The sequence below is a fragment of the Xenopus laevis genome, chromosome 4L (genome assembly GCF_017654675.1).
Source record: "Xenopus laevis strain J_2021 chromosome 4L, Xenopus_laevis_v10.1, whole genome shotgun sequence".
Lineage (NCBI taxonomy): Eukaryota > Metazoa > Chordata > Amphibia > Anura > Pipidae > Xenopus > Xenopus laevis.
Window position 1 is genome coordinate 95,217,443 of NC_054377.1, and position 26,778 is coordinate 95,244,220.

A 26,778-nucleotide genomic window follows, 5' to 3' on the forward strand; every position below is an offset into this window, starting at 1 on the left:
GGAGGGGAGGATGCTTGAGCCCATTATAAGCTGCGAAGGGAGAATCGTACAGCTTGTTTTGTACCATTTGCTTGTAATTGGTTGAACCAGCATTTTCAAGGATGGAATATGATGAAAGGGAACCTATACAAGTACTCCTCAGCTAAGGGAAATGTTTATAAGGTGCATCTTTTACTCTTGCACCATTTTAAAGCATTTTAGCTTTTCTCCTTTGTCTGCAACAAAAAGGGAATAAAGGCCTCATCTGTTTGACTTTCTTTGTCAGGCTATTTAGTTGCCCTTATTCATTGAATTCCGTATGAGTAATTCTAGCATCCTGTAGCTGAGGAATTTCTGAGTCCTGTCCAGGCTGAACTGAGTACTTTTCACTAATCAAAGGACCTTGTGGGAAAGTTTGCAACAAGCAGCATGAGTTTTCTATCGCCAGGAGATGGAGAGTGGTTGGATAGCAGCACAGAGGAAGAGAAGAGTCTCCTGACGTTTCTCGGTAGGGTGCTTCACCTATGAAATTGGTCATTTTACTTTTATGTTTTGAAGAATTGTATCATTCAGGCTTAAAGATATGCAAATAAATTCATGTCTGCTTAAATCCTTCATATTTCAAATAATGACTGCATTAGTCTTAGAGCTATTTTATTTTGTTTACTGCTAAATTATTCATATTGTAGTATCATTTAATATTGTTTCTTCACATTATTCTGATGTTATTTACAGGTTTCAAAGATGCAGCAGCCTCTTCATTCCCCAAGATCAATCTCCTATGCTATCATATATTCTTCAGATTTACATCTGAACAAACCTGCTGCCGTAATCTAGAAACATTGGGGACATAACCATGTCATCGATATACAGTAATATAAGCTCTGGCAGCAGAAAGAGCATTACAATGTACAGGGGACAAATATTCCAGTTAGTCTCATATCTAGGAGATCTGGGTCCAGCTGCCTAACATTATGGCTGAGTAGAGGTGCAAATAATGGATCTATTTTAAAAAATATTCTGCTCTCAAAGTTAAATGTGCTCTCTTGTACCTAAAAGTATCCTGTAATGTTGCAAAAATAGTTCTGAAATAGAGGTCCTGCATTTCAAGTACACAGAGGCCCAAACAGCCCCCCCACCCACCAGGGGGGCTTGGAGGCAAGATTTGGTTGCATAAAAAAACAGTTGTACTGCCAAAAAGAGCCTCCTGTAGGCTGCTAGTCCACATAGGGAGCTACCGGACAGCCAATAACCGCCCTTATTTGGCACCCCCCAAGGACTTTTGTCATGCTTGTGTTACTCCCCAACTCTTTTTACATGAATGTGGCTCACAGGTAATATTCAGGTACTGCAGTGTCCTTTTGAATAACATATTTATTTAGATTTCTGATAGTATAATTTAAAATTGTTACCAATAAAGGCCAAGTGACCCACCAAGCATTACAAATACAGTCATATGAAAAAGTTTGGTAACCCCTCTTAATTCTTTGGAGTTTTGTTTATCATTGGCTGAGCTTTCAAAGTAGCAACTTCCTTTTAATATATAACATGCCTTATGGAAACAGTAGTATTTTAGCAGGGACATAAAGTTTATTGGATTAACAGAAAATATGCATCATAACAAAATTAGACAGGTGCATAAATTTGGACACCCCAACAGAGATATTACATCAATACTTAGTTGAGCCTCCTTTTGCAAATATAACAGCCTCTAGACTCCTCCTATAGCCTTTGATGAGTGTCTAATTGGAGGTATTTTTGACCATTTGTCCATACAAAATCTCTGCATTTCAGTTAAATGTGATGGCTGCCGAGCATGGACAGCCTGTTTCAAATCATACCATAGATTTTCAATGATATTCAAGTCGGGGGACTGTGAGGCCATTCCAGAATATTGTACTTCTCCCTCTGCATAAATGCCTTTGTAGATTTCAATGTGTGTTTTAGGGTCATTGTATTGCTGGAATATTCAACCCCTGCAAAAGTTCAACTTTGTGACTGATGCTTGAACATTATCCTGAAGAATTTGTTGATATTGGGTTGAATTCATCTGACCCCCGACAAGGGCCCTAGTCCCTGAACTAGCCACACAGCCCCACAGCATGATGGAACATCCACCAAATTTGACATTAGGTAGCAGGTGTTTTTCTTGGAATGCGGTGTTCTTTTTCCGCCATGCAAAGTGCTTTTTGTTATGACCAAATAACTACATTTTTGTCTCATCGTTCCAAAGCACTTTGTTCCAAAATGACTGTGGCTTGTCCAAATGAGCTTTTGCATACAACAAGGGACTCTATTTATGGCGTGAGTGCAGAAAGGGCTTCTTTCTCATCACCCTGCCATACAGATGTTCTTTGTGCAAATTGCACTGAATTGTAGAACGATGTACAGATACACCATCTGCAGCAAGATGTCCTTGCAGGTCTTTGGAAGTGATCTTTGGGTTGTCTGTAACCATTCTCACAATCCTCCGCATATGCCACTCCGCATACAGCAACTGTGCCTGTGGTCTTCCATTTCCTGATTACATTCCTTACAGTTTAAACTGACAGTTTAAACCTCTGAGATAGCTTTTTGATGCCTTCCCCTAAACCATGATATTGAACAATCTTTGTTTTCAGATATTTTGAGAGTTGCTTTGAGGATTCCATGCTGTCACTCTTCAGAGGAGAGTCAAACAGAAGCACAACTTGCAATTGGCCACCTTAAATACCTCTTCTCATGATTGGACACACCTGCATATGAAGTTTAAGGCTTACGCGTTAACCCAATTTGGTGTTGCCAGTAATCAGTATTGAGCAGTTACATGCATTCAATTAGCAAAATTACATGGGTACCCAGATTTTTGCACAGCCAGTTTTTCACAATTGATTTAATTTCATACAACTGAATACTGCTGCACTACAACCTTTGTTCAGAAAACACCCCAGTACTCAGATGTTCCTGGGAAATGAAAGACATACCACTGTTATCTTATTTGTTGAAAGTGGAGTAAATGATTATGCATGCTGAGGGGGTTCCCAAACTTTTTATATGACCGTATGCATTTACACTGCATGACCCTTTGTGGCTGTCCTTACAACAACTGTACAGCTAGCGGACCTGATGGAACAAGTGTCCAAGCCTGCATTTATACTGGTGCATGTATACTGTGATATTTTTGCAGGCCCATAGAGCAAATTATGTTCAGCTTTATTGATTGCTTTAAAACTCTTTCAGTAACTTGGTGGGCAGGGAAATCGTATGATGAATTTTTCCCCACTTTTTCCTTTCCATCCCCTAATTCATACCTCCCAACATTTTGGAAAAAGAGGGACAAAAAGGTTGCCACGGAAATTTTGACCATGCCCATTTTGTGGCCACAACCCTTAATTACCATGTTAATTTTACAAAGTTAGGCAGGTTATGAAAGTTTGAACATATTTCTGTGTTTTTTTCAGTTATTACAGCTTTGCTAATGAAGGTGAATTGCCCTTTAAGCTGTAAATCTAACTTCTCCCAAGAGACCTGTTATCTTTTATTGTTACAATGACTTATTTGCTTATCTCGAAATTGTTACAAAAGTATCTTATATGCAGCTGTGGCTCTGGGCTCTCTGCCAAAAGCCAATTAAGTTAAAAAATGTGTTTCTTTTTCTGGAAAAACGGGACTTTCCAGTACAAACGAGGGACTGTGGGTCCCTCTAAAAATGGGACATTTGGGAGGTATGCCTAATTTGCATATGCAAATTAGAATGTGGTTCGGCCAGGCGCAAGGATTCGGCCGAATCCTGATGAAAAAGGCCAAATTCGGATTCAGTTTGGTATTTGCTCGATTCTTTCGTGAAGGATTTGGTTGAATTCCAAATAGTGGTCATCAATAAAGTTTTACCCTCAGATCTGATAATTGCTTTCAGTGCTTATTTTAATGTTTCTATGGCGTGGTCCAAATACCCCAAACATCACTTTTTTTGAAGGCAGGATTATAATAAAATGATGAAGCCATGCAAAGAAATGCCAACCCCATATTGATTAAGATGGTTTTTTTGAATGATTCCATCTGTCAAGCAAGCATCTGTATTAAATTCCCAGTTTATATAGCCCAATAACTAGGAAAAAAATCTATGTAAATGAGACTGCGACTTCTTTCAGAGATATTTATATAAGATTGTTAATCTAGAATAATTGCAATCATGTTTAATCTGTGTTGTCCTGCCCAGAGGGGTTATTGCTAGAGACCAGCAGGAACCAATGTGTATTTCTTTTATTACTAATGATTGTCATGTCACCAGCAGACAATGTTTCTCTGCTAAATAATACATTTTGTATCTGTGCCACTTCATAGTTTAATCATTATGTTGTGAACCACAGCATCTCAGTCACCAGATTTAGATTATAAGGTCTATTACTCAGAATCTCTGCATAGGGCTATGTATATTTAGAAGTGGATAGTTATTAACATATAATGCAGAGAGTGAACAAGCATATCTGTATATCAGATATCTAATTCGGCTATTTCCACTTAAGAAATAGTCACAGAAATTGTTTCCCTTTACATAAGAAATTCAGGCAGGTATTTAGTCACCTAGAAACATTAACTGCTGTATGTTGCAGTGGCCCTGATCCCAGAGGGCCTGTAAAGCCTCGTTAATGACAAGTATGCACCGTCATGTTTGATTGCTATGGAAAACACGAGTAATATTTCTAATGCTAATTAAAGAAAGAATTGCTTGGAAAATATGATTTTCTAGTTTAATATTCATGAGGTGTTTTTTTTTCCTACCCCATGTTTTCATTTTCTGTAAAACAGATAGATGAAAATATTGCTAAGGCTTTAGAAATGGATATGGGCACTTATCTATTGATATCTCACTGTATTTGTCTGCTTCTATCTTTGCTGCCCAAATATTCAGTTTTGGGGGCTAAGTATCTAATATTCCATTGCTGATTTTTGTTTTAAAACTGGTGAAATAATGCAAAGGTGTGTATGAAAGTTATACACATTCTGATGGCTATAAAAATCCTTTGGCCCACAGACCTCCAGTTGGCCCTGGTTAAAGTGATCTCATTTTTATGGACCAAATAATGACTCTCAAATGAAAATCTGGTCTGCAACGGCTTCCCATCTGCAGTAGGTAATTTGGCAGCCTGGAAGTCACCTTCCTCCAGGGGTGAAATGCCTTTTGATATTGGTTGTCCAGTTGTTTGTTTGTGTGTACTAATGTACTGTGATTGGCTGTCCGAGCAGCAGGGCAGGCATTCATACATACTACTTGGCAAGTAACTGGGCTCCCCAAATGTAACACTGGGCTACAGAGGTTAAAGCGAATTATAGGCTGTAACAATGCATAGAGAAGGATATTGTACAACAATGGTAGGACCGCATTGTGAAAAGAGAAGGAAATGAGTTTGGAAATGGTTGTATTGTACAGAGTGGCAGATATGCATGTAATATACATCAATTGTTATTTCTGCTGCAGCCTGATAATGTGGACAGAGATTGTTGTTATAGTATGCACGATGAAGACTATAAATGCTATGTTATCATTCTTTTGACATGCCCTGTAATGGGCAAAGCCAGCAAATAATGAACCTGCCTTACCCTACAAGATGGGTAATCACAAGGGTAATTATCAGAGCAACCTTTTCTTTCTAATCTCACACCACTGCAACAATACAATCAATCTATTTTTTCAGACCATTGAAGTAGATTTTATAGTTTCTTGTGGGGCAAGTTACATAGACTACAAAGTGTAGTGTAGCTATTCCCCAAAGGGCAAATGACACCTATTTGTAGCAGCAACAAGGAAAGGACAATGATAAAGTTGGATGACTTGCTCTGTAGTGTATTTGACAAGACATACAGCCTAGATAATTATTTTATAGGCTTATCAAGCAAGTTGAATCCCATGCTTTCAGGATAACTCACTTCTGGTTTTTAGACATCCTAGCTAAGTGGTTTCCCTAGGAGCAAGCTTTCAGTATAACTAGCTTAGCAAGCTGATAAAGGTACCGCCTGGGCAGTCATATTTCACTTACATCTGTGCTGACACTCTGCTGCCCAAATATGTTTCTCCCAAGTCAGGAATAAATCTGTTGGTGCAGTGTATCTAGTTAGTGATGTTCCCTTTTTCTGTTATATGCCTAAGGTCCAGCTAAAAGTAGAAAATAACTGCAGTAAGAAGGCTTTTCATCCAGGGGATAAACGTATAGTTTTAGCAGAAACTTTAAATCAAAACTATGTTATATGGTGCATTTACAAGCATAAACACAACTGCACAACAGCACTATTTAGGATGTACAACTGAGCCTGCGTTGATGCTTGTTTGTTATAGGTACTAGTTGCCCTTACATCTTAACAGCAACTGATCGCAAGCATACTGTAGTTTTACCTTTTTAGTATGCTGTGGTGAATTATATACATACATGCTAGAGGCCCTTGGATGTAACTTACAGGCTAGACCGGACAGTGATTAGAGGCTTCCCCTAGTGGGTTTTGTTCATGGACACAACTAACTTGGATTAGTTGGTAATGACATTTATAACAATGCATGCATGAAATGATGCAAATTCCCCACAACTAGACTGCAGAAACTTTTGCTCAATTATCCAACTATTCCATCCATATTCATATGAGTTGCAGCTATGTTGTGCTGCATTGTGGGAAAAGACATTGCATTAGAAAAATGCATTTTGCACTTGCTTCATAAATGATCTTTTTATTTTTTTTTTGTCTTCAACTCCCAAAGAGCTTTTGTGGTTTCTCTGCAGCTTATTACCCTACTAGGTCTATTCAGTTTAGCATTCAGCAACCCTGACCCTAATCCACCCCTTTACAACCCAAAAGGTTTAGGAATTTAATCCACCAGTGATGTCACGGAAGGTATGCCTGCCATTATGAAAAGGGTTAAAGGGAAAGCGTCACTTTTACAGCTTCTTCCAGGATGGTATATTTTAGTCGTAGTTCATTTGACCTCTCTGCTGATCCTATCTAACACCGTTAAGATTTACTGACAGCCTGAACCCAAACAAGCTGCGTGTTTCGTAGACTACTTTGGACGTTAAAGAGTGTATTTCCTAGAAATATGTTGGCTTTAATGTTAAAACAGCAAATGTATATGTTTGCTCAGTAATGTTTGAGAGCAGAGTTGGCGAATTATCCTGCCACCAACCAAACCTGAATTGCTGCATTAGAGTAAATAAGAATAATCCGGTGTGTGCTCAGAGCCCTGTCTTCAGTATTCCAAGCATATCATGGGGCTTCTCTCTGCATATTCTCAGCATTTTGCTGACTCATATTGCTTGGGCTTTGACTAAGATTCTCTGTCGTAATATGTCTAGGGAGGGAGTTTGCTATGGGTTAATACAACTGTTTTTTATTTTAAAACCGAAAAAGTGACACATTTCTTGAGAAACTAACATTTTTCGTTTTAATATTAAGCAAATGGTTTATAACTTAATGTATTCTAGGTCATCTGTAATTCATCCCTAGGACCCAGTGCAGATATTATGCTACGAAATGGAAACCGATGAGCATAGGAAGACTGCATTGATTTCTGCAGCAGGTGATAGTGCAACAGAAGAGTGTAGCATGTCGGGTGGGGGTAGCTGGCGAGCTCAGTTTGGAAGGGCAGAAGCTGCATTCATTTCTAACTAGACTGGGCAGACCGGTATCTTTCTCGACGACCTAGCAACTTTCTTCCATGTTTGGAGGGGGTGGTGGGAAATCTTCAAACGACATTCACAAAAGCAACTGTAGCAACGAACAACAAATGAATCCTGAAGTCTGTGAGGATGCTACAGCTTTCCTGCAAGCTGCAACTCTGGCTACTTTCTTCTATCAGTGCTACAAAGGCAATGCCCAGAACAACACGTTCGAATGCATGGCACTTGAATATTGAGTGTTCTGATGTACCAAGCTTTCCTCATTCTTCTAAATGGGATGCCTTTCTGTAGAAGTGGTAACTATTGCTGGATATTTGGTGGAAATGAGAACTTCGCTTATTTAGCTGGAACTGTGTTCTTCTCGTGAATTAATTATCATAGATCTTCTCTTCCCTCCGCCCAAGTGTTGAAATTGGATTCTTCCTTTAACTCTTTGGTTTTATTGTTATGAATCCTGCACAAGTATCTTGCATAGTTAGCTTTCTTCCTGTGTTAGGTAATAAGTTGAAGCATACTGTATGCTGATGAAGCTGCATTTAATCTTCGGACTGTGCTTAGGAGAGCTGGAAATCAAAGAAAACAAGCGAGTGCAAGCTAAGCGATAATTTGCTGCATTGATATAGTGTTTCTCCAGCCCAATTTTCTTATTTTGAGTATGCTTATCCTAGCACTTTATGCTGTCATATGGTTTCTATTTTATATCCCACCATTAACTTTTCACTCGATCCCATTCTCAGTCGGATTTTACATCATATGCATTGCCCCTGAAGGAATGTGTTGTTCCTTATAAAGCAGTTTATTCGCATCCAACTAGGAAACACTCATCTCAGTGTTTGTGCCGATAAGCTTACTGGTGCTATATATTCTTTTTTTAAAACCTCTGAATGTGTTGATAATAGTATAAATAGGTAATTGGCCTTTTTTGTGGAAAGCCACTTTTTGGCACAGATTGGCAGTACATTACCATAACAAGTATTGTTTCCATAGATTGGGGGAGCATTAATGACACTTTCATTAAAGCTCTTGAGTGGTACGGGCATCTTTAAATAGCTTGATGATAACTAATGAGGATGTGCAGTCAGAGCGATTGATTGAATAGCTGCAGTCTTGTGTTTGTCTTCTTGCTCTCTGCACATTGGCAAGGGAGGGGGAGAAGCAAGATCAGCTCCAGCCCTTCTGAATTGGAAGTAGCACGGATCCCTTGGGCCAAAAGGCCAGGATTGTTCTCTTCTGCTGCGCCAGTTTTTTTAAGAGAGCGTGGAATATGCCAGCATGTACAGTCTCTGCGATCACTTCTGTAATCTCCAAGAGAGTGCCCAGAACTCCATAGGATGTAACTCTTGTTCCATGTGGGAATTCCCTATTACATCTTAGAAGTTGGATTTTACCCAGTCCAATCTTTGGAGTGGAAATGGGTAGCACATGTGATAAAGGTACATCATGTAATATTTTTGTTTGCCCTATAATCAATTTGCTTTGTGTTTTGGTGAGATCAGCTTGGTAGCTCCTTTATTTATTGAGTAGTTCAACTTCTGATGTGGACTTCAATTGAACTACAAAATATAAGTAAGCCTATAACATTCTGAAAATAGATGTTTATTTTGAAGCATAGAATAATTAATTGTGTCTGTTGAAACAGAGTGACATATTAACTTTCTCTTTACATATTAACTGGATTTACTGTCATTTTTAACATAAAAAACCTCCTATCTATAATTGTGCTATACAAGTCTAATTTCTTTACTTGTATGAAAATGACATAAGGGAATTTTGGTTGATTCCTTTTAGAGATTTGGGTGTAGAAGATAGGCCTGCCCAGCATATAAATAAAGAATAACCTATTGTTCTTCAACTATTTCTTGAGTACAGTTTCTAGCACTCCCTTAACAAACTTCAGTTGTCAGAGGGGATGCTGGCACCCAACAGATGAAAAGACCACAGGTTGGGGGACACTTTTATAATATACAGCATAGCGGTTCATGAGTAAAATTCACCTGTCCAACTTGTTTTTGCACACAATTGCATTCTTTACATATTGGGCTCATTAATTAGTTTTCTTTCTTTTCTTTTTTTAATTTTTCTGCTCAGATAAAACCAGTTCTGTGTTCCATTGATTCATTGTCAGACAATAAACTAAAAGTTGCTTGTGCTCATTTTTTCTGTTTCTGTTTTTAGAGGTCCCGGCTGAGAGGTCACCCCGAAGGAGGAGTATCTCAGGGACTAGCACGTCAGACAAAACCAACCCTATGGATCCTACAAATACTTCCCCCTTTAAAGTCTCAGTAAGTTTCTTTCTCCTCACATATCCTGTAGGACAGGTTCTCCCTCTTTCTGGAACAAGTACATTTAATTACTAAGATGTAGGCCAGAGGGAACCATAAATGTTTTCATTGACATTTAGCCATTGTTTACATTGTTTTGAAAATCACATTCTTATTTCCATGTCTCTACTTGACTTTTTTTTTTTGTGATAAAGATAATGGCAGTGATGACACCTGAATTAAGGTGGCATTTTGGCTCATTAATCTGCACCACTGTTAATAAAACGGTATGTTATTTTCTTCCAGCAATTGAAAATGTTCTATGATTGTTTGAGTCACTGGCTCAAAATGCATGTTCATACTCTAGCACATTTCCCAGTAACATCTAGAAACACACACAGCACAGTTACATCATTGTGCACTGGTCACATTATGACAACTTTTTTCCATGTGGACTGTCTGCAGCTAAATGTACTGACAAAACCCAAGGCAGAGACACAAGGACGATGTAGCAGTTGCTCATCCTCCATGCTTTTTTGTTATGCCCTTGGTTTTACTGAAGCAGATATTCACATAAGCTATGAAAGCCTTAAAAACCTCAACTGCCGTTGTTTCATAAACTGGTGCCAAATTAATTCATCTGCATTGAAGCATGTGTTGTGCTTGCCAAAAACAATCTATTATTGCCACTCCAAGCTTTACAAGAAAATTGCAGAGGTTAGGTGGCAATAACTTTAGTAAAGGCATCCTATTGAGTATATTTATACTAGTAAATGTATGCATACTAGTTCTTAAAAGTACCCATCAACCCTTTTGCTTAAAATATAGTCAATAAAATATTTTGTGATTTAGTTTGTTCTAACCCATACCTGTTTAAAAAGGACTGGGACACTAAATCCATGTCTTTGGGTCATATCTCTGGCCACAGGCTTATATGATGAACAGTCACAGCATTGTGATATTTGTGCATTATATTATTTGTGTCATTTTTTTTGTTTTTGTTTGTGACAATACCTGCAGAGCAAAGGCCTGCTTTTGTAGCAGAGGGTAATTGGATGTAAGGGAATAATGTCTAGTCCTTTAAAGACAACACAGTCAGCAAAAGTGAAGGTCAGAATAAACACGCTGAGATCTTCCAGCTGCCTGTGCTCCTATCTTATGCAGTAGCAGCAAGTTGCAGAGCATGATCCTAGGCACTCTGCTTATAGGATATAGCTGCCTATTGGTTGATACTACTGATGGTCAGATTCTGCACAATTGTACATATTCTGCTATCAGTTTTTAAGAAGGCGGGAAAAGGAAATCTGTTTCCTCTTTTAACAACTTTTTCTCATTTTTCAAACCAGTCTTTAAATATTTCCCTATTGACCAAGGGCACCAAGTTCAGAAAAGTCATGACTTGAATAAGTTACACCAGGCAATTTATTTTTAGAGGCAACAATTGTTACATAGTTAATTCAATATGATAAAAGACAAGCCCATCAAGTTTGACCCCTCAATCACATCACCTTGGGGGACAAGAGGTGTGTCTTTCTACTTTTAATTTATATTAGAAAAGTAAATCGTTTTAAGTGAACATTTGAAATGTAGGCCTATGAGAAGATGGTACAGGCACTGGAAATAAGGATGTCAAAATGATTCCCTGATACATTCTGTTTTACCATAGCTATCTTGGGTAGAGAAGAGAATTCTGGGATTAAAAGAAAGGAGAATCATTACTGGGCTATTCTTTGTATGTAGTTTAGCAATGGTTTATGAAACTAGGGGAATTGGGATTCAATTACATTTACAAACCCTTTAGGGAGTACATATCTGTTTTGTAAAGCCATGATTATAAAAAGGATATTTGGAGAACATAAATGAATGGTGTGTTACAGTTAACATTCCTAGAGCCATTAGTACTGTGCTTTTAGATCTAAACAATTCACTCTGCAAACTCCCCCAACTAATGTGTAGTAATAGTGGTAGTTGCTCTATTAAAATGCTAGCATATAAATTATAGTTTCTCTTGGAAGGCTCCCACGGCAATTGCTGGGTTACCTACTCTGTGCTGTAGTGCTGCTCTCAAGATCAGTGGTCAAAACACTCTCCCCAGAGCACATTGCTGCCTCAGTACAATGTTTGAAAGTGACATTGTCTGCCTTGTATGCAGGGGTGGACTGGGATTCCTAATAGGCCCTGGCATTCCTAGTACACAGAGGCCCAAACAGCCTCCACCAGCCCACATAATAGTCACTTTCTATGGCAACTTACAGCAGCCCCAATCTGGCCTGCTTGTATGTTCACTGACCTCACTCTTCTCTACATTGTGCATTTTGGACTAGCTTGTTTATTGGCAAGTACCTTCATCTAGAGAAGTGATCCTCAATCAGTGGCGTGTGAGCAACATGTTGCACACCAATCTGTTGACTGTTGCTCCAAGTGGCCTCAAAGCAGGCTCGGAGTCAAGTTTTGGTTGAATAAAAACTGCCAGACAGAGCCTCCTTTAGACTATCCACATGGGGCCACCAAATAGCCAATTACTGCCCTCATTTGGCACACCTCAGGAACTTTTTCATGCTTGTGTTGCTCCCCAACTCGTTTTAAAATTGAATGTGGCTCACGTGTAAATAAGGTTAGGTAACTCTGTTCTAAAGCCTTCGGTTGATACATTAGCTGTGAATCCTACAAAAACAAAATGTTCAGCACTGACACCAAACCAAAAGCAGTTTCGTTAATAAGTTATTCTGCATTACAGTGTTCTCAAACACCTAAAGCAACATTTATTAAACGTATTCTTATGATAGTTCCCCTATTATATTTTATCGTAACATGTAAGTAATTTTGGGCAGGGCCGTCCTTACATCTTCTATCACTTATTGGTTGTTTTTATGTAAATCTGTATGTTTAATGTATACACCCTTTTATTGTACAGTGCTGTAGAACATCTTGACACTATAAAAATGTGATGATGATAATAATAACAAGGTGATTTCAGAGGCTTTTTGGCCCCAGTGGGTACATTTACATCTTTTAATTCTGGAAGGTAAATTTTAGTTATGTGGATTTTATATGTTCTCACAACTAGAGCTGTGAGTTTAGCTGTACTGTACTTCTTTACAGTGACAAGTGCTTGGGATCACCAAGAGAGCACAAGAAATGTGTAAAGCAAGAATAATTAGCAGAAGGTCAGGAGAAATTACCAAGTATAAGCCAATGAATGTGTAGCTCTACACTACCGCATGCTTGTCTTATATAAAAATATATATATCATTGCTGGGCCTAGTGAAAATGTGGCCAAAAGGGCAGTTAGAGGGGGCACAGAAATCTACTGAGCTCCTCTATAGCTGGTCGAGGGAAAGATCATAATTGCACAGAAAAATATTTGTATTCCTTTAAGGCTCAGTTTAGAAAAGCTTTCTGTGCTAAAAAAAAAAAGTCTACTTCTGAAATGTGCAGTAATATCTCGGTTATGAAATTCTTCTGGGTATTTTATCAGAATTCCCACCAATGTTCAGCGGTTTGGAGAATACTAAATTAATAAATGGCTGCAAATTGAGTTCTCTGTTTCCCGACTAAGATCCTTTTTAGCACCGTGCATGGGCTGGCTGCAGTTTCTTGATCGTTTTACCTGGTTTTACATTACTTCCATTAAATTATGTTCCATGAATACCAATAGAGCAGCAGAGCACTAAAGTGATGCAATTACCATGTAGTACCAAGGGTCTTAACCATTTTGTACGCTCAGTATTCGTTTAGAAACATCCACTCTGATTCCATTTCCCACCATTTTGAATCAATATTTTCTTAATGGCATTTGCTGCACTTTGACATTTGCCTTAAAATACCACTTAGCCTTTCCCCAGGTTTTCATTGCAGTTCAGGTTTGAATTCCCCTTGTATTTAATGTGTAATTATACACAGTAGCTTGAACCGTAGATTCAAACACATGACACTCTTAAGGGGGAATGTAATTAAAATCGCAAGCATTGTTTAAAATGGTGGTTTTGCAAATGTTAAGCATTGCTCGCATTGCAAAATAATTTGCTGACAAATATTACATTGCATAGCTTTTCCTAAGTGTAACATTTGTGGTCTCTTTGCCATACTGAGCCCTGATTTCAGGGCTTTAGGAATGACTGGGTTCCCTATTTATTCATATGATATTGCAGTAAATCCTTTCTCAGCCTAATTTCTAGTGGTATAGCCTCTAAATCCAGGCCAGAATCACTTTAGTTTATTTGCTTTAGTAGGCCTAGAAATTTCAGCAGATGTTCTGCTAATTTTGGGGGGAATTGGTAGGGGTTACTTGCCAAGTTTCACTTGTACATTTTTCAACTGAGCTGTGTCAGATAAACATCTTCTGGCCAAAATGTCAGTGTGTATGCCTTTAAATTACATACACTGTGTACATTCCATATGGATATATTTGAAAAATACCTTCTGCCACTAATTACCGATTCTTAAATTTGACTATTGGTCCAACAGTTAATGGGCATCCTGCCTGATCATTTAGTTAACTGTAAAGATATTAAATCATAGATTGTAATGGCTTCTAGCTTATGGAACTAAATTGGTCAATGATCTGCCTGTATAAGCACCCATCGTGAAGATCCACCTGCAGGCATGAGTGGTTGGTACCCCTTGTGACAACTCTCTCTGTATTAAAATAGGGAGAATTATCATCTTTGCCTTAGTAAAGGGGAAAACAGGGCCATAAATGCATATGTTTTTCTTTATTATTTATAGAAGCAGCACTGGCAGCTAGTTCTTTCTTACAAGCATTGTTCTATATATACAACTATTTTGAGCACTGAATAAGTTCTTTTACATCAGGAATGTGACTGGAATAATGGGAGCAGACTGACATTTAGCTGATTCTGTAAAGCTGGCAGCTGCACTGCTTATTACAGCTTTGTCAGTGGGATCTTAAAGGGGAATCTGTCATTGCTGTTTGAAAGAGAGCCCATTGTAAAATGCATAAATATTTATCAGAGGTCTGTGTTGTACTGAACTGCTTGAGTGGGAAAAGTATAGGCAAATTTATTGATGGCTTATTGGGTTTTTTCATTTGTTTATAGTAAGATGGCAGTGACAGCTTTATTCATCAGTACTTGCTAATAATATTCACTAAATACTTCTCTCCCTTATAAAAAGTTGTGTATTATTGTGTAGCAGCCTAATTTTTGGGGGTGCTTGTTTGTATCCAGTGCCCTATTAAGCAGATTGAAACCATAAACTCTTTCTGAATCTTTGTCATTAGTGTCATTAGTGCATTGTTCACCCCCTGGTGTGTCCTTCACTGGGGGACAGGCTATGTGGTTTGACTTTCCCATGGCTATTAAAAGTGGTCTCTCAATGCAAAACACAAAGGCAAGTTTTTACCAACCTTGAACAAGTGAGGGTTGATGGCGTTTATTGTATATGAAGAAAGAGTAGTCAGCACACGGATTCTCAATATTCTTTAGGGATGGTGCACGTTCTGCAATGGCCACTTCCCATTGGCAAACAGTATAATGCAAAGATTGAACAGCACCATCAACTATTGAGTCGTTTAAAAAGCCTTTATTTATGCTTTTGTGGGCATCACCGCAATGTTTCAGGCCATGCGGCCTTTTATCAAGCTTCAAGCCGTTTATTGTATATACTGAACCAGCACAACTGCATGTTCTAGGGCTTCTGGAGCAATAGCATTCACTTTGTAATGGCCTAGCACGAGATGATTGTAAATGAAGGTCATTAATACCACAGAGGAGTTGCCCTGTTCTATACAACGGGCATGAACTGTCAGTAAGCATGGGGCCATTTTCCTTCCAGTATGGAAATGGCTGTTCATAATTTTTTGCTGTCAGAGTAATGCATTATTGGCATTAAAGGAGAAGGAAAGGCTAAAATTAAGTAAGCTTTATCAGAATATATAAATACACCATTAAACTCTCAAATTAATGCTGCTCTGAGTCATCTGTCAAAGAAACACAGCATTTCTTTCCTTCTATTGTGTACACATGGGCTTCTGTATCAGACTTCCTGTTTTCAGCTTAAACCTCCAGGGCATGGCATTGAGCATGCTCAGTTTACTCCTCTCTTCCCCCCCCCTTCCCCACCCCCCTTCTCCTCTCCCTGCTGTAATCTGAGCCCAGATCTATGAGTGAGCAGGGAGAGACTCAGGCAGGAAGTGATGTCACAACAAGCAAATATGGCAGCTGCTATCCTAAACAAACAGAGAGAGCTTCTAGAGCTGCTTACTCAGGTATGGTAAAGCATTCTGCCGAAAAATATAGTCTTATAACTTGCACTACTGTGGCTAAACTATTGGCAATAAACTGCTTTGGTAGCTTTCCTTCTCCTTTAACTGGATTGTAGCACCATTGTCCAGACAGGTCAACTGAGAGCTCATATACCAAGCAAAGAACAGACAGTTCAATTGGTAAAGGTGGCCAAGCACTTCAATTGGTATGTAGCCAGTTTATGCTGTATAGCCTGGACTGGCTAGTAGAGGGGATTAGGTAGCCTATAATCATCTATGCAAAATAAGCAAGAATGTGCACTGCATGACCATTTATATAAATACTCTTTGTTCTTCAAAGGGGAACTTTCGCTAAAATGGAAATTTAATATAAGCTTCATTCATACTGAAATAAGAAACTTTGTAAATACAATCAATTAAATATTATGCATCATTTCTGAATTAATCAAGTTAGTATGTTCACTATCCCTCTCTCAGCATCTGTTTCTCTTCATTCTGTCTTCATGCAGCAGTTGGATGTCAGATAGCAATTGACAATTAGATTCAATATATCTTATAGGGGGGCTTCCATTCCTAGCATAGATGTATTAGAGTAACTGATTCCAGTACAAGCAAAATATAAACTTGATTATCATGAGAATTTTTAATTGATTGTATTTAGAAAGTTTCTTATTTCAGCATGATGAAACTTATATTAAATTTTCATTTCTGCAATAGTTTCCCTTTAATAGCATGCTCCTATTTGAGCCAGCAATAGAGCCTAATACAAATGGAGGTCTGACTACCAGAGCAGTTTCTTCTGCACAATAAATTCTGCTAACTGCCACACATCAAACCGCATGTCCTGCTGTGCGTTGTAGGGACATTTTTGTAATGATAGATTTCAATTGAATTGGTCAGGTGTCATTTTTTTTTACTGAAGTAGCAATTATTATGAAATAATAGGAGATGATTTTTATGGTTTACAAAGCAATATCTATATTGAGATGTGGTACAAATGAAAATGTTTACTGTACATGAAAATGATTGTTCCCAAACACAGGCATTTTGTTATGGTTATACACCAGGACCTGCTGTGTAACTTGAGCAAGCATTTTTTGTTAATGACAGCTCTCATCTCATTGTCTATAAGAACTTTATTATCCTTTATACCATCTAAATAGGTCCAGATAATGAGCTGAGGAAGTATAAAGTAATGTGAATGGAGCAATTGTTATTTCCTTTTGGATCTCTGGTTTCAAGAATAAAATAAATCTAATGTATGAATCTCTGGTTTCAGTAAGCACATTATTGTACGGGGATATTCAACCTGTCAAACTACAATTTGTCGGCCTAGAGATAAGTTATGAGAGCTATGAGTTGAGTTCAAGAATAGATGTAGTTTGGGCCTCCCATAAACATGCAATGTATGATACTATTGTAGCATTCGCTCTTTTTACTGGTTCCTCTTTTATTCACAGGGCTTCTTTAGTAAACGGTTAAAAGGCTCCATTAAGAGAACAAAGAGTCAATCAAAGCTGGACCGGAACACAAGTTTTCGATTGCCTTCTCTTCGTCCTGCTGAGAGCGACAGGTATGTGCTAGGCCTTACTTTGCCCAATCGTACTTTGTTATCTGGAATGACCGGGAGCTGGGGTTTTCTGGATAACGGATCTTTCTGGAGTTTGGATCTACATACCATAAGTCCACTAGAAAATCATTTAAACATGAAATAAACCCAATGGGCTGGTTTTACTTTCGATGAGGATTAATTACATTAGTTTGAATCAAGTACAAGGTACTGCTGTATTATTACAAAGAAACAGGAAATCATTTCTAAAATTGGATTATAATGGAAATTCTGAGCTTTCTAGATAACGGATTTCCGTATAACGGATCCCATACCTGTACAGTTCTTAATGCTTTTGTGCTGTCCTGATTTTGGCATGCAGGGTTGCTTCAGGCAAGTTCCCTCCTATTGCTGTGTGAAATACAGGCCTATAAATTGACTGCAGCGGAATGATCAGAGCCTTGTTAATTGACTGAGTTACGGCTAGAATATAAAACCAGTTGTGATGTGCGACCCTTGAGAGATAGATATTGTGCTGAAGATTTAGTGCAACCTAAACGGAGGAGGATTGTTTTATTGCAATAATTAACTGAGCTAAATTTGACCCACACAGGGATATTAGTTCCTATAAAGAAGACAGAGCGATTGTCTTTTCCCACTTACGGGGGCATGACAGTTATTTGTGTTGTGCAGCTCTAACTAGTTTGCGTCTTAATGTAATAATAATGGAAACCCTATCCTGCACATTGTTTGTCTGCCAACCAGGAAATATAAGGGCCAGCGTTCTCAGTCTAGCTCCATAAATTTTATTCTGTAACATATACTTGAATGCTGTTTTTAAAGTGTATTTTTTCTATATTATTAATCGTTATTCTTCCTTTTAATTAGTCGATGTTCCATTGCCATGGAAAGGATGCCTTGTGCATATTTCTTGTTCTGGGCAGTCAGTCTCTGCCTGCCATATGTTACTTAAGTCACTTATCAAACAAAAAAGCTTAAAGCTATCAGTAATATCTGAGTTCAGTAAGAGTATGATTTAATGTCATGAACATTGCTGCCATATTGTTTCTGGCTGAATCATTCTGTGAGTATCTCAGCATAATAACACCAGTGATTCTGCAGTCTGCAGCTAAAATTGCCATTTGCTCATCAGGGTCACTGAACCTGTTAACCAAAAACAGATTGATTATCTGTTATTCTTGCTGCAAAATAGTTTTTTTTTTTTTCAAAAAAAGCAAAAAATGAAAGTGAAGACTAATTGCAAATTGTCTTACAATACTAGCTCTATTCTAAAAGTTAAAGGGGGCACAAAGGGTATTGAGCAGATATTAATTTAGTGACACTTTACTCGCACTTTATGTATGTCTGCTTAGTTTAAAAGTATTTGCTCGTCAATTTAACATTGTAATTTTGGGTTTATAAACAATTTGCTATCCTTGAGAATTGTGGGAGGGCAGAACAACAATCAGTGGTTTGTTAGAGCTTTAAGAAAGTGATGGATGGCTTTTTAGCAAGTGAAGAAATACAGGGTTATAGAAGATAACTCATAGTACAAGTTGATCCAGGGACTGGGCCGATTGCCATCTTGGAATCAGGAAGAACATTTTCCCCCCTCTGAGGCACATTGGAGAGGCTTCAAATGAGTTGCTTTGCCTTCCTCTGGATCAACTAGCAGTTAAGTCCGTTATATATAGACAAAAAAGGTTGAACTTAATTGACGTGTCTTTTTTCATCCTCACTTACTATGTTCCTATGTGGCTCCTGCCTGTCTATGAAGCAGAGGTGTGCATTCTCCTGGATTGGCTAATTGACTGGTCAACTGAGAGCTATGAAATAAAACAGGGTTGATTGTCTGTGCATGCTCCTGGCTTCCTGAGAGTTATAAAATGATATCAAGTGGCCCAAGATGGAACATGCCAGCCCTGCTTCACTACTCTGCACTATAAACTATAGTAGTGTTTCTAAAGCAAACACGCCAGTTTTACCAGCGCAGGGCAACAGTTCATTACAGTACATCATATTGCCATTAATTTACAATATTTTTATTTTTTGGTGTTACTGTTCCTTTAAGTTAATTTTCATATGTTATAGAATGGCTCATTCTAACTAACATTTCTTTAATTTGCCTTCTTCTTCTGACTCTTTCCAGCTTTCAAAGAGAAGCTCTGTAAGGCTACCAATTTTTTAAATTTACTTTTAATTTACTTTTAATTTACTTTTAATTTACTTTTTATTACTCATTCTTTCTTTCTTGTCTCAAAATATCACTCACAACATTATACTAAACGTTAATTCAAAGGTGAACAACCCGTTTAAGTATTTCTTTATGTGAATTGCCTCTGTACGTTACAACTGTGTCCTGTTGTTCTATATTTCTTTCTGGAGGATGCACCTACAGAAGTAAATAGTTTGAGAGCTCCCACACAAATATTCTAGGCTGCAAGTTTTTACAAGGTTTCTCAATAATTTGTTTCAGTTGTGTTTCTATATATATATATATATATATATATATATATATATATATATATATATATATCTTACCAATACCTGCACAGTCCAAATGTATAAATAACATCTGTTGACACTGACAATCTGCTTATTGGTTGAACTCACTCCTAATTACAAGTTATTACTCATAATTACAAGGCAGTCAGACAAAGTTGTTCAACTCCACTGAAAAATATCAGGTCATAGAATATGAAGCCAATAGCAAATATGGTAGATTCATCAAAGCTAATCATACTTTGACAGTGTAATGTCAGAAGAGTATTCAAAATTAACTTAAAGTATACCGTAAAGAGACATATTCTGAGACAATTTGCATTTGGTTTTAATTTTTTCTTCTTTGTCATTTTTGGGCATTATTTAGCTTTTTATTCAGCAGCTCTACAGTTTGCCATTTCAGCAATCTGGTTGCTAGGGTCCAATATACCTTAGCAATAATCCACTGATTTGAATAAGAGACTGGAAGATGAATAGGAGAGGCCCTAACTAGAAAGATGGGTAATACAAAGGAGAAATAAGAATAGCTTTGTAGCCTTACAGGGCATTTGTTTTTCGATGGAGTCAGTGAAAGCTGGCACTTATCAAAATAATAAGGGAAACTATTCAAAAACTATAAAAAAAATAAAAAAAAATGAAGGCCAATTGAAATGGTGCTTAGACATGCCATTGTATAACATACTGAAAGTTATGGTGAGCCTTTAAGTATTGTACATTGACTGAACATAGTTTCCTTAGCTCCTGTCACTCACTAACACATGTATAGAAATGTGGAATTCTGTGAATGTTTGGGTAGAATATTTAAATGCTGTTGACCAAATCTTTTTAGTTATATATGTATTTTATGCCATGGTTTATAATCATAAGCCGTGCTTTAAGCAGTATTATGTTTAAGCATGTGCAATTACAGGCTATTAGGATTTATTCTCCAGTCCCCTTTCAGAATGCATTATGGTTCTTTTTAACGGATCCTGGTATCACTATTCCACTGAACAATGCTGTTCAGTGTTTCAGTAATACCAAATATACGGATACTTATTTTCAATCCTCTCTTAGGTGAATCGTGTATCTCTTTCCTAAATTTACTGTTGCATTTTATTGAAGGAATTCATTCACAATAGCCATTTGTATTGTTAAGCAGGATTTTCTACTTGACAATAAGTGTCTTTTGTGTTTTCCATGAATGAACTTCTCTTTCTGCATGTTTTTGTCTGGCAATTTTGGCACAGATACGTTTCTTTTCAACTTGATGATATTTTGTCACAGGAGAAGCACCAGTGTGGAATCCTGAATAATTTGAACTCGAATGCACTTTGGGAACACTGAATTTTCATTAATAAGAGTTGATATATTTATTGTATATATGTATTATATATTTTTTACTGTGTTTTCTAAGCTCCTGAAAAGGTATTCTGGTCTCAGCTTGCAGTCTTGCAGCTTATCACAATCATCTGTCAAGTCTGGCTAGCTTACTGTGATCATCTGTCATGTCTGGCTAGCTTACTGTGATCATCTGTCATGTCTGGCTGGGTACAAGCTTGCTTATTACCTCCCACTAGTCTCCTTCTCTGTTGTAATTCAATTACAAGATGCTAGATAGGGTTCCAATTAGTATCGCTATCACAAATCATGGGACCCCATACTGATAACCAGGGACCTTCAACACTCTCCCCCAGAAGGCATGCCTTATTAGCCCACTGCCATCCAGGCCCACCTAGATGGTGGGCCCTGCCAACTATGTATGATGGGGCCCACAATTTTAAAAAAAAAAAGCTTATCTGGGCAGTGACGTTAATGTCACTTTCCATACAGAGAGTTGCCATAAACAGAATATTGTTCTGTAGCAAGCATATTTCTGCAGGATAATCTGGGGTTGGGGTAGCCTTTTAATGGCAATATCTATTCAGTATATAATATATCAAATATATATCAGCAAGACTCTACTCCTAAATCCCAACTCTTCCAAATATACAAATGATTTCTCCAAATGAATTAATTTGTCATTTTTCTGGCATATTTTGGCTGACCTGGACCATGCCTTTTATTTTAACACAAAATGTTTTGACTTTACAACAAGCAGTAATGGCCATCTCTGCCAAGAGATACTGGGGTACCCAGTCGACCATTTCTGTCCATAGTTTTCTTAAAGGAAAACTATACCCCTGAACAATCTAGGTCTCTATAAAAAATATATTGCATAAAACAGCTGTAAAATCCTGCTTCATGTAAATAAACCATTTTAGTAAAAATATACTTTTTTTAGTAGTATGTGGTTGGGTGTTTGGAAAGAGGGGGGGGGTTTACTTCTTTTCTCTTGTTATAAGCTATTTGTTGGTTAAGTATTCATTCTGGGGGTATAGCTTTCCTTTAACTAGACATAGGAAACATATAGATCCAGTACATATATACCAGAATTGTAACCAAACAATTTAACTGTTTCTATTAATCAAACTATATTGTGAAATGTAAATTCACAAACAACATGCTTCTGATTAGATTACATTCATGCTATCATTAGGCATATTTTTTCTTAGATTTTTTCCTTCTTATCTTAGTGGACAAGAACTGCTTATAAACAGGTTGGAAATTGTACAATATGACATTTCCATCAGTGCAACCACATTTATTTTGCAAGTATGGAAAATTCACTTGTTTTATGCAAGATGAGGAATTCCTCTGTTTCAGAAATTATCGTTATTTGAAAAAGTAAATTATGAACAGTTAATGGCACAGCATTTTCCTTACAGTGGTTAATGTAGCTTTAATAGAAAGAACCGTTGATAATATGTGAATTGGCTAAATTTATTCTGTAGTGCAGTATCTGGGAAACATGGAAACAAAACAAGTCCAGGCCTCTTACACAAGTGACATTTTAGTCTCCGGCATTGAAGAAAGTCTGTGTAACTTATAAATGTACTTTACAGGAAAAATAAGAGCCCGAGTCCAGTTAAAGGGGTGGTACACCTTTAAGTTAACTTTTAGTATGTTATAGAATAGCAACTTTTTAATTGTTCTTCATTATTTATTTTCTATAGTTTTTAAGTTATTTACCTTTTGCTTCTGACTCTTTCCAGCTTTCAAACTGGGGTAATAATTAAACAAATGCTCTGTAATGTATTGTTATTGCTACTTTTTATTACTAATTTTTCTATTCAGTCCTTCTCTTATTCATATTCCAGTCTCATATTCAAATCAATGCATGGTTGCTAGGGTGATTTGCAGCAATATGGCTTAATTGTGTGAAATGCAGGTTGCCATACGTTATAGAGATGCTCCGACTCATTTACTAAAATAGTCCTCCATGCAGTTGCATAACTAGTGTGCACTGCCCAGCAAAAGAAATCTTTGGAGGGGTCCAGCTCACAGCAATCCCTTCCTGTCCACTCCCTGCCACCCTCCAGCCCTTTCTACTGCCAGCTTGCGTTCTCCCTCCCCACTCATAGGTAGGAGAGCTGGGTTGGGGGGAAATCTTTAGAGCTATGGAGGAAGCGGACCCCATGATTCAGGCCCCCCTGCAACCTATGGGTCTGCTTCCTCTATAGTTATAACACTGTCTCCATGAAAAGCTCAAATTTTAAACACAGCCTACCATATCATCACCCACAATGCAGCACATTGCCCAGAATTCAAGCCTGATATTGAGTTGTTTTATTAAATAGTGTGTGCTGCAACTTGCTCATGATTTACCAATGGGGATGCAAATAAGTGGCTTTAGTAAACTGTGGTTCTGCAACTTTCCAACATATGCCATAGTGTTGTACAGCAATATGGGGTGATAAATAAGGAGTAATTATAGTGGAATTTTAATGATTTATTCTGTTTAACAAATTGGCTTTGTTAGTTTTTCTTAACGTTGTTTAGATATTTAAGAATTTCTCTGGGAGTTCCTCAATCCAGTGTATTTTTATGGCTGCAAACCACAGTTATTCTGCCAGATCTGACAGGCTGGTTCCAGGTTGACTCCAAGATTTGCATTGCCCAACTGTATGGCTGAGCTATGTGCCGCTGTAAAACATGTTTGGTTAAGGAAGCATGCTAATAAACATTTATTCTTGTTTATATCTCAGAAACTATTTAAAAAAAAAATACAATAAAATCCTATTTGAAACAGGATTACTACACTACAATTTGGGCGGGGATTTACAGCAAAGAGAGTGTCCTTTTAATTTATATTTTTTCCATTATATCTTTGTTATACATTTGATTTCTGTTCTACAGAGCAAGTGCAATTAAATCCTAATGTAACCCTTAGTGGCAGGATCTTTAGTTATTGAACAATGTTCTGTGATCATATCTCTGGAGACCCATGTTGTTCATGTACAAATCCAAAAGCAATTTGGGATAAAACTGGCAACAGCAGGAGAAGAAACCGAACAGTCAGTACTTGTGACCCTGTGTCCGCACCCTTCCAGCCATATAAATCTTTAGCACTTAGGTTTGTAATGTCTTTGAGCTGACCCCAGAGTATAGGCAGACAGACTATGTATTTAGATAATTAATAGATTAAAGTGTGCAAAAGCATGCAGGCTTAGTATGCTGCGGTATGAGACATCAACCTGGAGATTGAGCTCCATATGTTTCATTAATGTAGATAATGTATTTTTATTTGATTATGATACCTTATATGTTTTTTTTTTCTTTACAAACTTTTGGGGTTTTTCATTTGCTAAAGTCTCTCAGCTCTGTTGTGCTGATTGCTTGTATTATTATATAGTAAAGATAGGCTTGTGGTCTGCTGTAGGATAGTAGGCTCCTGCTCTGTTCATATCGGCTAATGGATGTAATGTGAGTCTTTACTGGAGATGGCCCGGGAGGATTATTAATGCGGTATTATCCATTTTGGGTTCATAATCCTACCAGGCAGATTTCAGCACAAAATGATAGTCTCTTTTCATGCTGAGTGATTGTAAAAAGCTTCCTACAGTTGGCTGAACATTTAAATGGGTCAGATGTAACAGTGGCACCATATAATTACTTTTAACCACTGTTCTCAGAATATGGGTTTCTAATTGTGCGTACAGGAGCATTTGCTAAAACTGTGTTTTTGTACAAAATGATATGGTCGGACTCAAAGGTGACTATTATCTAAACTTTTGTTACGACAACACAAAACATGGTGCTTGGGAACAAGAGCATACTCGTCGTATTTGGACCTTTATGCTTTATGCACTGTACATGTGTGTTGAGGCCTGGGCACTGTACATGTGTGTTGAGGCCTGGGCACTGTACATGTGTGTTGAGGCCTGGGCACTATCAGTACTAAAACGAATCTTCGTGTATGTGTGTTGTATGATTGCAATGCTGGGTCATCAACCTAACAATATCAGAAACTTGGAGAGCAAGAAAGGGAAACGTGCAATAAAATGTATGCAATTTGCACTTTGAAAATGTAAAAAGTATTTAACTAACACTCATGCTACATAGTTTAGTTTTATTTTATGAAAGCTTGGAAAGTGGACAGACCTGTTCCATGCAACAACTAAGAGATTATAGTGGTTTACTATATAGGGATGTATTGTAGAGGAATTGTAGTTACATTTTTTGTTTTGTTTTGTTTCTACCCCATATGTGCAGTCTCATCGGCTGACTGCAGCAGACCAACTCGTATAAAAATCACTGTTTGATGTGGGAATATTACATATCAGGCAAGCTGATTTACCTGTAGTGCATATGAGTTCCCAAGTAAACATTTTAGAGGGTAATCTGCCCATGTATGGAGGCTTCCGGCAGGTCTTTCCGAACGATAACTGGACCTGATATCAATCGGGAAGGTTTGATTTTTCTTCCGACCGACCTGTCGGATCTCATTGTGCTTCGTAATCTGATTGTTCGGCCATAGGGCCGAACGTTCAGATTAACCCCGATATAGCCATGCCGTTAGTGGCATATGTCTGCTGCGATGTCGCCAAACGAGTGGATTTTATAGTGTATGGCCACCTTTAGAGACATAAGTATTCTCCTGCCCACACCAAGGGTCAGACTTGGCCAGCAGGACATGGGAAAAAACCCAGTGGGCCCTGCTGACCCAAGCCCACTTCCCCTGGATTCTGGAAACCCTTCCAGGTAAAAGAGATACGTTTCTGGGGCTCCAGGGGAGCAACGGGGGGTGGTCTGCATGGGTGTTGGGTGGGGGCCCCCTGGGGCTCCATGGGACACTTCCCACACTTCCACTCTCAAGCAAGCGCAGCCTTGTCGTCATCATCATCAAGATTTGTCTATATTTTTACTGCAACTTGTTTTCTTGAAATTAAAAGTTCCCAATTTAAAGTGTTTATCTGTTTCACTGATTTGATGTCTCGTTTGCTGAAAAGAAATGAATGAATTTTATTAGGGAAATTACTACTAAGTGACATTACAAACTAGTGACTTAATGTAGCATTAACTACGGATAGAAACAGTTTCTGTAATGCCTTGAAAGCAGCTGTATCTTGATGTGAGTTATTCTGCAACATTAATTTTTATTTTTCAGGCTTGTTCTTAAATTAAATCTTCCTTTATTGTATCTTCGAGAAATGTATGCAGCTGACTTGTGCGTTTTACTATTTTCTCTTGAATGGAGGCTTCTTGTGCTCATATTTAGCAAAGCCTGGTTACAATACCTGTATCTGTTACTTGTGA

At 37.8% G+C, this 26,778-nt stretch overlaps 1 protein-coding gene across 9 annotated transcripts in view; it reads left to right on the forward strand.

The window, feature by feature from the left end:
• The window catches only part of dab2ip.L (DAB2 interacting protein L homeolog), a 168,716-nt gene that overhangs the window by 106,649 nt on the left and 35,289 nt on the right, over positions 1-26,778 (forward strand). For 7 of the 9 annotated variants that reach the window (XM_018258489.2, XM_018258488.2, XM_041590502.1 and 4 more), the window contains 2 exons: positions 9,798-9,904; positions 17,570-17,682. In XM_018258489.2, the coding sequence (XP_018113978.1) occupies positions 9,798-9,904; positions 17,570-17,682 (220 nt within the window). Of the gene's footprint in view, positions 1-3; positions 488-7,656; positions 9,056-9,797; positions 9,905-17,569; positions 17,683-26,778 lie in introns of those variants that run through there. The other 2 variants (XM_041590503.1, XM_018258491.2) reach the window with 2 other exon arrangements.